Source organism: Chenopodium quinoa, unplaced genomic scaffold (genome assembly GCF_001683475.1).
Source record: "Chenopodium quinoa cultivar QQ74 unplaced genomic scaffold, ASM168347v1, whole genome shotgun sequence".
NCBI lineage: Eukaryota > Viridiplantae > Streptophyta > Magnoliopsida > Caryophyllales > Amaranthaceae > Chenopodium > Chenopodium quinoa.
Window position 1 is genome coordinate 1,461,077 of NW_018744362.1, and position 13,416 is coordinate 1,474,492.

The following is a 13,416-nucleotide window of genomic DNA, read 5'->3' on the forward strand; positions in this document are numbered from 1 at the left end:
ATTTACCCATCCGCCTTGGCGAAAAAGGGGAAGGACGACACATGGTAGTCCGGTTCCTGGTATTAAAAGAACTTTCGGCCTACAACATGATCCTGGGACGACCAACCCTGAATAATTCCAAGGTTGTTATAATCCCATCTCTTATGTTGCTCAAGTTTGAGAGGGATAATGGAACAGTCGGGTCCCTAAGGGGAGATCAGAGGATGGCCCGAGAGTGCTATCTCTCTGATGTCAAGCCCACTGTTATGGCCACTGGGTCGAGTGGTGGAAAAATAGACCTTGACTATGTCAAGGAGAGTGCGCCTGTTCAAGAAGCAGGCGGCAAGAAGAGAAAGGCATCCCAGGCAGGGGCCGCAAGAAAAGACAGAAAATAGCAATCATTGGCAGAGGAGCGATCGGATGAATTCCGCCCTCAGCCGGCTGGTGAGCATACGGACCTGATCTTAGACGACTCGCGTCCTGACCGAACAGTCAATGTTGGGACGACTGCTTTGAGAGTCCTAGGTGACGACTTTCACAAACTATTGAATGAATACAAGGACATCTTTGCATTCGAAGTCCACGAAATGCCAGGCATTAGTCCTGATCTGGCGGTACATAAACTGGCCGTGGATCCGAAAAAGAAGCCGGTACGGCAGAAGAAGCGGAACCATGGCGAAGAATGCCGTGGATCGTCACTGATCAGGGGTTATACTGTTACACGGTCATGTCGTTTGGTCTTAAGAATGCCCAGGCCACTTACCAGCGAATGATAAACACAGTGTTCTTTGATCAAATTGGGAGAAATGTCGAGGCATATATTGATGATATGATTGTCAAGTCAAAACTTCAGAAATGTGTCTTTGGAGTTGAGTCTGGGAAATTTCTCGGATTCCTTATCAATTAGAGAGGAATAGAGGCGAACCCTGAGAAGGTGCAGGCGGTCATCGACATGCAGTTGCCTCGTACCATCCGAGAGGTTCAGAAGTTAACAGGTAGTCTGGCGGCCTTGGGAAGATTTCTAAGCCGATCAGGCGACAAATGCCTATACTTTTTCCAGGCAATTAAGAAAAAGGCAAGGTTTGAATGGGGGCCGGATGCTGAGGCGGCCTTCCAGAAATTGAAAGTTCACTTGCATTCCTTGCCGAGGCTGGTTAGCCTTTGCCCAGAGAAGTACTCTACATGTACCTGGCCGTCTCTGATCATGCGTTAAGCACTGTTCTCCTTGCTGAAAGAGACGGCTGTCAGCTCCCGGTCTACTTTGTCAGTCACGTACTGAAAAATGCCGAGTTGAGGTATCCCTTGGTGGAGAAATTTGGTCTTGCACTCTTCATGGCTGTTAAAAAATTGAAGCCCTACTTTTTGGCACATGCAGTCGTCGTGTATACAAACCAACCTATCAAGCGGCCACTGACCATCATGGAGTCGTCAGGCCGAATGATCAAATGGGCCATAGAAATTCAGAGCCTCGAAGTTACTTTCGAGCCTAGAAAAGCAGTGAAGGGGCAAGCCTTTGCTGACTTTATTGTTGAGATGACTCGTCCTCCGGACTCTCATGTTACAGACCAAGTCTGGAAGGTATATGTGGACGGAAGCTCTACTTCAAATGGTTGTGGAGCAGGCGTCATATGTCAGTCGCCAGAGGGCGACAGGTACGAGTATGCTCTACGCTTCAGTTTTCAAGCCTCAAACAATGAGGCAGAATATGAAGCTTTACTAGCCGGAATCCGCATGTGCAAGGTGGCAGGGGCAAGAAAAATAGACGCCTGTTCCGATTCACAATTGATAGTGAGTCAGTACAATGGCGAATACGAAGCAACCCATCCGGCCATGATCAAGTATTTACAGGCGGTCCGAAAAGCAGTCGGCTCCCTTGAGGATTTCCATCTGATCCAAGTGCCGAGATCAGAAAACAACCAGGCGGATGCACTTTCAAAATTAGCATCATCCGCCTCCTATGATACTCCTCGGACTGTTTTTTGGGAAGTAATGGAGAAGAGAAGCATCGAGGAAGACCCTATTGGAATCCTAGACAGAAGCTCAACCTGGATGGATCCAATCAGGGCATATCTGACAAACGGTACCCTGCCGGATGATCATCAACAGGCGGCAGCACTGAAAAAACGAGCAACTAGTTTTGAAAAAATAAAGGGAGAACTTCACAAAAGGGGGTACCTTCAACCCTTCTTAAAGTGTGTTACTCCAGAAAAGGGACGAGAGATACTAGACGATCTTCACTCTGGTTATTGTGCTTCCCATATAGGCGGTAGGAAGCTTGCTCAACGGGCAAGGCGGCAGGGCTACTTTTGGCCTACTTTAGAAGCAGATGCGATGGTGATGGTGAAAAAATTTGACAAGTGCCAAAGGTTTGGCAAACTAATTCACCGTCCGGCTACTGACCTCACTACCATTCATAGCCCACTACCGTTTGCTAAGTGGGGCATGGATATTCTGGGTCCATATATGCCTGCTACAGGCGGAAGGAGGTACATACTTGTTGCCGTCGACTACTTCACTAAACGGGTAGAGGCGGAGGCTGTAAAGGGAATCAAGACGAAGGATGTAATTTCATTCATTTGGAAAAATGTCATCACTCGGTTCAGGGTTCCCATGTCTATGGTTTTTGATAATGGTCCCCAATTTGAGACGCCTGTTCTCAAAAGCTGGTTGGGTGACCAAGGAATTGCACACTACTTTGCATCTGTCGGCCGTCCACAAGCAAACGGCCAGGTAGAAGCCTTTAATGAAATCATCTCAGACGGTCTCAAGAAAAAGATTGAACGAGCAGGCGGCCTATGGGCGGATGAATTACCACATGTTCTCTGGGCCATTAGGACGACTGAAAAAGGGGCGACTGGAGAAACTCCATTCCTCCTAACTTATGGTGCGAAAGTTGTTCTTCTAATAGAACACTACGAGCCGACTCTTCGAGTAATGCTATATGACGAAGAGGCAAACTGGGAAGCCATGCGCCTGGCATTAGACTCACTTCCTGAAAGGAGGGGCAATGCTGTCTTGCGCCATGAAATTTACCGCCTGAGAATGACTAGATCATACAACAAAAAAGTACACAAGCGTCCACTCAAAGTGGGGGACTTTGTACTTAGAAAAATAGAAGCAGTTGGTAGGGCTAATGAGTCTGCCAAACTAACTCCCAACTGGGAAGGACCCTACCGAATCTGTGAAGAGGTCAGGGACGGTACCTACCGTCTGGGAACACCAGACGGACAACCGTTGCCTCGGACTTGGAATGTAGATAATCTTAAGAAATATTTCTTTTGAATGATGTAAATAGTCAAGGGCTACTTAATAAAAGTTTGCATACTTAATATTCAATTTTGTACTAAGAGGGGCACGCCTACTAACAAACAGTCGACTACTCTCCATTGTGTATTTTACTTCAGAGGGGCATGCCGTCTGTACCTTTACAGTCGGCTACTCTACATTGAGTATTTTACTTTATCTTCAGAGGGGCATGCCGCCTGTACCTTTACAGTCGGCTACTCTCCATTGAATATTTTACTCTATCTTTAGAGGGGCATGCCGTCTGTACCTTTACAGTCGGCTACTCTCCATTGAGTATTTTACTCTATCTTCAGAGGGGCATGCCGCCTGTACCTTTACAGTCGGCTACTCTCCATCGAGTATTTTACTCTATCTTCAGAGGGGCATGCCGTCTGTACCTTTACAGTCGGCTACTCTCCATTGAGTATTTTACTCTATCTTCAGAGGGGCATGCCGCCTGTACCTTTACAGTCGGCTACTCTCCATCGAGTATTTTACTCACCATAGGGGCACGCCGTTTGGACATATAGTCGGCTACTCTCCATAGAAGAGGGCCGACTGGTTCCAAAGCACACAGCCACCCCCCTTATACTTAGCTAAAAAAGATTAGGGCCTGGCCGACCCTGTGCCTAAACAGGCGGCTACCCTCCTCTTACTTAACACCTACGTTCACCAAGAACTAACCAAGGCCACAAGCCAAATGATCAGACCAGGCGCCAAGCCAACTGATCCAATCTTCAAAACTAATACGACCTGTCCCAACATTATAGCAGGCGTCCGGCGGCATCCCTCCGGATGAAATTCGTCGCAGAGAGCAGCTCCCTTTTGGGTGGAACATTGATCTATAAACTAATTACACGACACCTATACGACTGTCCCCAAGGGCAACCACGTAGCCGTTTTTGAGACAAGGATAACTCTTATCACTAACCAAACCAGTGGTAGCAGTTGACATCTGAGTCAGATGACCGCCTGTATTACTTGGGATAAATGCAGGGGGTACCTCTTGAGTTAAAAGCCAACAAACATTGACGAATCAAAAGGTTCAGCCGGCCTCCGCCGCCTGGTACCTTTACTACTCAAGCAGGAGTGACGGCGACTGAGTAACTCCAAAGTTAACTCATAGTCACTCTCTCAAACTTAGTATGGAGCCTAAAAGGTATGAGTCGTCCGCCTGTATTTAGCAAACAGGGGTTCTCAACCACTACTCCTGCTAGGTTAACAACCTATGAGTTAAAAGCCAACAAACATTGGCGAATAAAGGGGAACAACCGGTACCAACCGCTTGATACCTCTACTACTCAGTTACTTGGCGACTAGGTAACAATCATGTTTACTTGGTCAAACCACTTTCCTACTTGGTTAATTTTACAAATGACAGGACCGCCTGCCTAAAGGGGATCCAGTCTTTAAAATGGTTCGAATACCGATTGGATAAATGGTTGACTGATCGTCTAGCCTGGAAACAGACAACCAGTCGTCCAGGGGCATAGGCGGCGTGACTAACTATCCGTACCTGTCTGCAACTATCGGCCATGTAAAACAGTCGGTATAGTGTACAATTGGATATCAGAATATTCAATACTTAAACAAATTTGAAGCAAAAAAAAAAATTCATTAAAAAGAAGCCGGTCATCAAAGACCGGCAAAATATTCAGAGCCCCGGCCCCCAGGCCGGGTAAATACAAAACAAACGGCACGCAGGCCGTGACAAGAAGACATAAAGCTTAAGAAGGGGGCAGATCTTCAATAATAGCAGTTGCCGCCTGGTCAGCACTCTTCTTGCTAGACTCGGCTTCAGCTGCATCCTTCTTTGATGCATTACCCCTAAGCGGCACAAGCGCCACTACCGGCTGCTCCTCCTCCTCCAACGCCTCTTCCTCAGCAGCCGCCAGGATTTCTTGATTATATGTATCAGAACACTGGCGGTACGTTTTTTCCCATGAGGCAAAGTCGGCATTAGGGAAGAGGCGGCCCCATGTCATGCGCTGGATTTGAGCAGAGTCTTCCATCATCTCCCGGACCTGCTCTTTCTTTTCTTGCTCGGCCTTTTCCGAGAGCTCCTGAGTAAGAATCTTCTCCTGGGTCACCAGGCGTACCTTTATGCTCGCCAAGGATTTCTCCAAGGTTTCGTATGAGGACATCTTTTGGCGAAGAGGTCTCAGCTCGGCCTTGAGGCTGTTGATGGTCGCCTCCAGCTCGCTATTCCTCTTCTGGTTCGCCTCTAACTGAGCCCGAATAGCGGCGGTAGCCTGCGCCTGATAATAAAGAATATCAATGGTCAGAACTTCATTTTGGGCAATTTGAAACATTGCCTTATCACAGTCAGAGGCGGCCATAGCTTTTGCAGCCTTTACCTCTTTGTTCTTCCGGTCAAGCGGCTTGCGAAGGCCGTTCACTCGGAGCAGGGCCTAAGTAAAAAGGGGAACAGGCGTCAGTTTCCAAACAAAAAAGAAAACAGGCGTCCTGGAATTCAAATACTCAAACATATGCTAAGTATACCTCAGCAAGGACCCCTGCAATCCCGTCTAGGTCAAGGGTGCCGACACCCCTGACCGCCTCTCGTTCAGCTGGAGGAACGGCCTTGATCATAGACTTGGCCACCTCGACCAAGTCAGGCTCCTGAGGGCCGGCTGCATCAAGCATAAACAAACGGATTAGACCTAGTAGAAAAGGGAGCAAGTCTAAAATTTACAAGGACAACTTCATACTTCTAGGCGGCCCAGCTGGAGTTTTAGAAGAAGTGGCCGACTGCTTCTCAGCCGCCGCATGTTTCCTGGCAGAACCAGGAGAGCTCGCAACAGTCGTCCTCCGGGCCTTGGGGTCCGGCTGTTGGGAAGAAGAAGCTCTTGGAGCGCCCGTCTAAAAAAGAAGAAGTCAGTATATGCATAAACACAACTCCAAAAAGAGGGTGAAAGGTTCGAAGCCCACCAAGGGTGCCCCCTTGTTAGGGGAGTCGGTTGAAGACTGTTGCATGATGGAGGCCCGCAACATGGCTGTCGCAGTCTTGGAGGCGGTAATTTTGCTCATACCGTCCGCTGCAAAAACAAATAGAAAAGTTAATAAGTCATAACAAGAAATGCATGGAACAACAGAGTATTCGACAAGCCGGCTACCTCTTGAGCACCGACTGCTGAGGCCACAGGCGGCCAAAAAGTACTCGTCGTAGAGCCATTTGAAGCTCTTGTTCAGCTCTGTGTGTGAACTCTCAATGATGAGGAAGGTGCTCCGCCAGTCCTTCCATTTGTTTGCTTTACCTCTCGTCATGAGGTAGCACCTGTGGCTCGTCAATTGATACCAGCCGGTACCGCCTGCCTTAGGGGTCCGGCTGAGGTAGTTAATGTGAGCGAAAGCCTTGAAGCTCGGCTCCACCCCGTGCAGTTCGCACCCGGCCACATAGCCGAGTACGTTGACCCAGGAGTTCGGGGCTAACTTCCATAACCCCAACTCATACCCATCCAAGTTCCGCTGAACAGCCGGATGTAGTGGGAAGCGTTGCCCAGCCTTGATGGCCGCCTCGTAGCAGCCAAAGCAGGCGCTATCATAACTGGTACAAGCCGGCCAGACGACTGTGTCTTCTGGATCCGGCACAAACACTAAAAAGCCGGGGCCCATTGTGTGGTTTGCGATAAAGCTCTCCACTTTCTCTTGCATGGCCGTGATCCAGCCCCGAGGTACCGTGCAGTAGTAGGGGGTATTTTGCTCTCGGTGAGAGGCAGATGGCTCCGCCTAATCGTCCCCCTTCTCCACTGCGTGAGAAGCCTCGCCTCTTGCAAGCGTCTGTTTTTCTCTTCTGTGTCCAGAGAAGCATGGCCAGAAGAGCTAGACTCGGAATCGTCCTCTGACGAGTCCGAAGAGGACGACTCCTCCCCTCTCCCGGAGGGGCCCGCCTCCTCTCCTTTAAAAGGAGCAGGAGAGAATGAAGAATTGTCAACTGTAAAATGGGAAGGGGTCACTTTGACTCCTCCCTCAGAACTACCGGCTTTCAAGCCGCTTTGTTTCACTTCCACATCTGGCGCCTGGTCAGATGTTTCACTAATCGGCACCCTGTGGGAGGAGCCGTCTGAATTTGAGATCCTGCCAGTCTTTTTTGTTCTGGCCATCATGTTCTGCATAGACACAGATACAGTCGGACTTTGAATAAAGGGCAAAGATGGGTCCAGAAAAGGGCAGGCGACACTCCTAGTCCTAGATTCAGCCGTCCCCGGTGACCGGCTGATCACTAACCTAGGTCGTGTCGTGTGCTTCCGTGGTGCCATTTCAAAAAAGAATAAAGAGAAAATTAAGAGTAAGAGAACCGACAGTTACCTGAACGAGTGACGATTGATGAAGTTCTGAAAATCCTTTGCAGTCGGCTTGTCAGAGCAGGCGGTAGGCAGAAAGAGTCCAAAATGTCAGAGCAAGTTCAGGGGTCCGAATGTTCTCTCACAAAGTTTTCAAGTGTGAAAATGACCGAAGTTAACACTCCTTTATATAGGCGAAGTGAGAAGGCGAAGGGTCACTTCCAGAATTCATAATTTGGGCGGGAGAATCTCTCGGCCTTTCGCCGATTGACACCTGTAGCAGGCCGTCGCCTGTTACAGTGCGACACCTGTCACAGGTAACACGTGACCAGTCACGTGCCACCTGTGAGGGGCAAATGATTAGGGGATTTTGCTCCCACCAATCACCATCTGACAAGTTGACCAATCAAGTTCCGCCATGTGTCCGCCACATGGGCCAATAGGAGCCTGCCACGTGTCAAGCAATGATCCGTCCACCTTGGACCAATTACGACACAACACGTGTCCTTCCCATGACACCTGGGATAACCGGTCACCTAGGCCCAACTTCCGAGGGAAGCCCAATCAGCCCAAGGTTAACCTAAATCTATATTGGCACGTTTCCCGAGGTTATAAATACCTCCCTTAATCCTCATTAAGGGGGATTACACGCAGATTACACACATTAAACACTCTCACCTAGAGAGACCCAATCACTTTAATTTCCGCATTAATTACTCCTTAATCAAGTACTAACTTGACCGTTGGAGGCGGAGCTCCCACCACCAGGAGTCTCCGTTGTTTTGCAGGTACAGGCGTCCGGTTCCAGTCTCGGAATTGTAACTCTCCCGCAGGACATCAGAAAACCCCGAAACACTTTTCATAGCCCCCATCCAGTCTTTAAACCGTCTGGGGTAATTCTGACCCAATTCACTTGATACTGTCTGGGGTATCGTGGAGTGAACTTTACAATTTAATCTAGCTAGCTTTTACAAATGTGTAATAATCTCCCAACCGGTCTTTTACTCCTCCTGGGGTTTTTGAGAGCAACTTGCTTTCTTGAATCATAACTCCACATCCGGTGTTGCACCGCATGGGGTCTTTTTGAACCTACCCACTGAATACCGTCTAGGATATCTTGGGATGAACTTCGCACATTTGTTTAGTCAGTCGTCTAGCTAACACAGGCGGATAATTCCGTCTATGGTGTCTTTGAATGAGTTTATGAATAACCGGCTAACTTGTGCTTTTGTCTTTTCAGCTTTAAACACATTCGTGGAGTTCTCTGCCTAAGGTGACTTCAAGCCAATTTTTATATACCAAGCTTCATATTCTAAGGTACCGTCTAAACCCTTTGTTATTATTTTTTTTCCTTTTATTTTCCGGCTGTGCATATAGAGTTAGGATATGGACTCCACCAATATAAACACGGCACAGCCTACGACAGTGGTCAGCCGGTCACCAGGGACGACTGAGTCTAGGACTGGGAATGTCGTCTGGGGTGCTTGGGATAACCTTCACCTTCTTCGAATCCGACCGTTTCTGTTCATGTGCAGGACAGAATGGCCCGGACTAGATGGACGGAAATAGATCCTGATTACAAGTCCGATGATGCAGCCGTTGATCCGGCTGACCCTTTAAATGAAGAGCAGACGGCGGAACCGTCTGAGAGAGTTCCAAACGAGGATACTCCGCAAGACTCCCTGGGTGTACCTAGCACCCCGGGTATACCTAGCACCCCGGGTAATAGCATTTTGGGTAGTTCTGGCTCTAATGCCGAAGAGTCCGGTGAGGGATCCGGTGAGGGATCGCATGATGAAGAGTCCGGCTCTGACGAAGAGTCTTCTAAAAAGGCTGCCCCTATTGATGAGGAAGCCTATAAATGGCCGGCTAAGGGGGATCCAACCGATATGACTATGTCCGCCAGGGATGTGGTCACTTTAAACGCCACTCTTCCTGCTTTCTTAAAGAAGAAGTCGGTTGGGGAGAAATGGGAAGTGGTTGTACCGCCTGTAGAGGCAAGCGTCGTTTGGACCGACGACGTGGACAACGCCGACAATTACTTTGGCTGTTACGAGGCCGCATTCACAGCCGGCCTCCGGTTCCCCCTCCATCACTGCGTAAAAGCCATACTAAGGGGGTATGACTTGGGTGTATGGCAGTTGACCCCCAATTCATGGGTCAACATTCTTGGATACATTGCCGCCTGCGAGTTGCAGGATGTTAGGCCAAGCTGGGAAGCTTTTGCGCACATGCACTATCTCAGTAGAGCGCCAGGTGGGTGTAATGCGTGGTATACTTTAACTATGGTCCCGGAATTTATGATGACTTTGGACAAGCCGTCCAAATGGAGTAACTGGAAGAGCAAGTTTTATGTCGTCTTTTCCCCATCCCCCCAACTTAACCACCGGCTGCGTAGATACAATAAGCATCCAGCTTTGCTGGGTAGGAAATGTGCTCTCCCAAAAGTGCAAGCTGAGGCTTGGGACCAGATAATGGACAAAGTCCTCTTTCTTAAGACAACAGCCCGGCTGGATGATGGGAGTGAAATTATAGTCCCCCAATTATGGGTTCTCCATCCGGATTGGTTTAAGGACGAGTGTTTCTTGTCTCTTTGTAATCTTAGCACTATGTTTACTAAGGGTAGGTTGCCACATGACCGAATATTTACCGGATGCATATGTTTATCAGATTTTTAACCCAGTATTTGTCCTCTTTGCCGAAGTAGATAAAGGAATGGTGCCTTCGGAGAAGAAACCTACTATATCTGCCCTTCTTCTAAGGAAGAAGCAGATTGAAGAGAAGAAGGCGGCACTGGCCGCCAAGAATGTCGGGGTAGTCTGCGTTTCCTTAGCCATTTTTCTTTGCATTGTTACTTTCTTTGCCAGATGTATTACACTTAAATGATTTCTTAACCGGATGTATTATACTTGACTGCTTTCAGGCCGGGAGCCAAGTCATTCCTCGCTCTTTAGCGAGTATGCACAAAAGACCGGCTGGAAACATACCTCAGCCGGCTTCTAAGGCACCAAAAGTGGCTGCCCCGGCTGCTTCTGGCCTACTACAGCAGGGAAGAGCCTGCAATCAATTCCCCACTTCGAAATGGTGGTGGAAGAAATAAGACTCTTACCCGATCTGAAAAAGAGGTTGTGCCGGCTGTGCACACGATCAATATTGACAGAATCACTTCTCTCCTTGCTGAGGTAATTAAACCGGATGACCTATGCTTGAGCAATGATCTTCATTTACCGGATGCAAATGTTTTGTCCTTATTTTTCTAACACTCTTCTCGCTGTGCTGGCTGTGCACACGGTCAATATTGACCGAATCACTTCTCTCCTTGCTGAGGTAATTAAACCGGATAACATATGCTTGAGCAATGAACTTTATTTACCGGATGCAAATGTTTTGTCCTTATTTTTCTAACACTCTTCTCGGTTAATATCACAGGTGATGCTTAGAGTGGATGGGATTAATGTCCCCTTGCGCAAATAGCAGGAGGAGGTAAGAGACGCTCAGAGACGTGCATCTGAGCTTATTGACGTCTGCCAATCCAATGCTCTTTCATTTGACTTTGAAACTAAACAAAAGGCGTTAGAACAGGAGGAAGCACTAAGACAAGCAGTTGCGGCTGGGGAGGCTGCAATGAAGAGAGTTGATGAGCTTGAGTTGAAGGTCAAAGACCTTCAAACAGATCTTAAAGCTCTGGAAAATGCTGATAAAGAAAATGTTGATCTTCGCAAGGACGTCAGCCGGCTGAAGGGTGAGCTTTCTTTGAATCAGGCGGCTCATAAAGAAAAGCTGGAAAAGGAGCAAGTCCGCCTGATAAAAGAGAACGAGGCCGACTGCGAGGAGCGCATGAAGCTGGCTTGGAGTCTCATTCATCCGGACTATGAGTTCGAGTACTTCAATCTCCGGTACCTGTATGCTTCTCAAGTATACAAGGCTAAGGTACTCGGTTCTGACCCTCCTCCCCTTTTTGAGGAGTGGGTCGAACGGAATACGGAGAGCCAGCCGGATGAGGTGCATCAGGAGACCCAGACTAAAAACCAGCCTGGAAAAACTGTTGTGTAGTCGGCTTAAATTCAAACAGCGCAAACTCAGCAGCCGGAGGATCAGCAACCTCAGTAGCAATCTCAGCAGCAACAACAATCATAAACCATCTTCTGTTATTATAAACAATCTTCTTTTACCGGCCTGCGAGCCGTGTAGGTATCTGTACTTTTCCCGGACATGGGTCCGGTTAACATTCATTAATTCTAATCTATTAACCAACTCAGTCGATTTTTCCTTTTACATATACTTGCATCAGTTAATGTTTTGCACTATTTCTACAAGTATTTTTGTTCTCATTTCGGCTGATACAACGGAACGCAAATAGAATGGCTGTTTGTTTATTCCAACGATAAACAAGCAGTCGTCCTATTGTCTGCCGGATAAGGCATCAAACTATACATCTATCTCATACCAGCTAATACAACAAAACAAAAAAAATAGAATGGTTGTTTATCTATCAACGGTAAACCGTCTAGGTATCCTTTGGATAAGGCCCGGTTTTCCTAACCCATATTTATTTAACGTGAGATTTTATACTTGAAGTAACATCATTCTTTTTAAATGTGTTTATCCGAAATACCTAGCCGTGTGCAATGCTTTGCTGCAAAAACCGGTTGGTGTGTTTACTAGGATTTTGATTTTTGCCGCATGGACCACTTTTTGGTATATGCCGGCTGAATCCTCGGTGCAATTGATCATTTTGAACGGTTGTTTGTTACCTACAATGATGTGTCAGTAATGTCGTTCGAGTCTTATGACCGCCAGAACAGTGTATCACCCGGAAGGGAGTTGTTCTCTTCGACAATTTCACCCGGATAGGTGTCGCCGGATGACTGCTCTTTTTGGAGCAGTGATTTTTTATAAGTGTTCTTCCATCTTTGTTTTTGCACTAGACAGGTGCTAATACAATTTGGATGAATGGAAATTATATACTTTCACATTTCAATACAATTTTCAAAAATTACAAATTCCTCAGTAGTAGCACTTTTTCAAGTTATCTACGTTCCAGGTACAAGGCAGCTACATTCCGTCTGGGATTTCCAGGCGGTAAGTGCCGTTTCTAACTTCTCCAAAAATCCGGTAGGGTCCTTCCCAATTGGGAGTTAACTTCCCTTGCTCATTCGCCCTACCGGTTGCTTCAAGCTTACGCAGTACAAAATCTCCTACTTTAAGGGGTCTTTTGCGCACCCTTTTATTGTAAGCTCTCATCATTCTCAGACGGTAGATCTCATGACATAAGACGGCATTGCCCCTTTTTTCAGGAAGAGAATCTAAAGCCAGACGCATGGCCTCCCAATTTGCGTCTTCGTCATATAGCATGATTCGAAGTGTTGGTTCATACAATTCAATGGGAAGCACCGCCTCCGTGCCGTATGCCATAAGAAATGGGGTTTCACCGGTTGACCCCTTCTCAGTCGTTCTGATAGACCAAAGAACATGGGTCAACTCCTCTGCCCAAAGACTGCCTGCTTTTTCAATCTTTTTCTTGATTCCGCCTGAGATGAGCTTGTTAAAAGCTTCTACTTGACCGTTTGCCTGGGGACGACCTACGGATGCAAAATAATGTGAAATTCCTTGGTCTTGCAACCAAGTTTTGAGGACAGGCGTTTCGAACTGCGGACCATTATCAAAGACCATTGACAAAGGAACACCGAACCGGGTGATGACATTTTTCTAGATGAAGGAGATGACATCCTTAGTTTTGATGCCCTTTACCGCTTCTACCTCAACCCACTTTTTGAAGTAATCAAGGGCTACTAAAATGTATCTTCTGCAGCTTGGGGCAGGTGTGTATGGCCCCAAAATATCCATGCCCCATTTGGAAAACGGAATA

General features: G+C 47.5%; 1 protein-coding gene across 3 annotated transcripts in view; it reads left to right on the top strand.

The window, feature by feature from the left end:
* LOC110696396 overlaps positions 1-12,929 on the top strand; it is a 29,323-nt gene extending 16,394 nt beyond the window's left edge. For 2 of the 3 annotated variants that reach the window (XM_021873682.1, XM_021873683.1), the window contains one exon: positions 8,788-12,929. In XM_021873682.1, coding sequence (XP_021729374.1) covers positions 9,089-10,225 — 1,137 coding nt within the window. In that variant the 5' untranslated portion in view covers positions 8,788-9,088 and the 3' untranslated portion in view covers positions 10,226-12,929. The remainder of the gene's footprint in view (positions 1-8,787) is intronic. The other variant, XR_002506282.1, reaches the window with a different exon arrangement.
* The last annotated feature ends 487 nt before the right edge of the window (positions 12,930-13,416 follow it).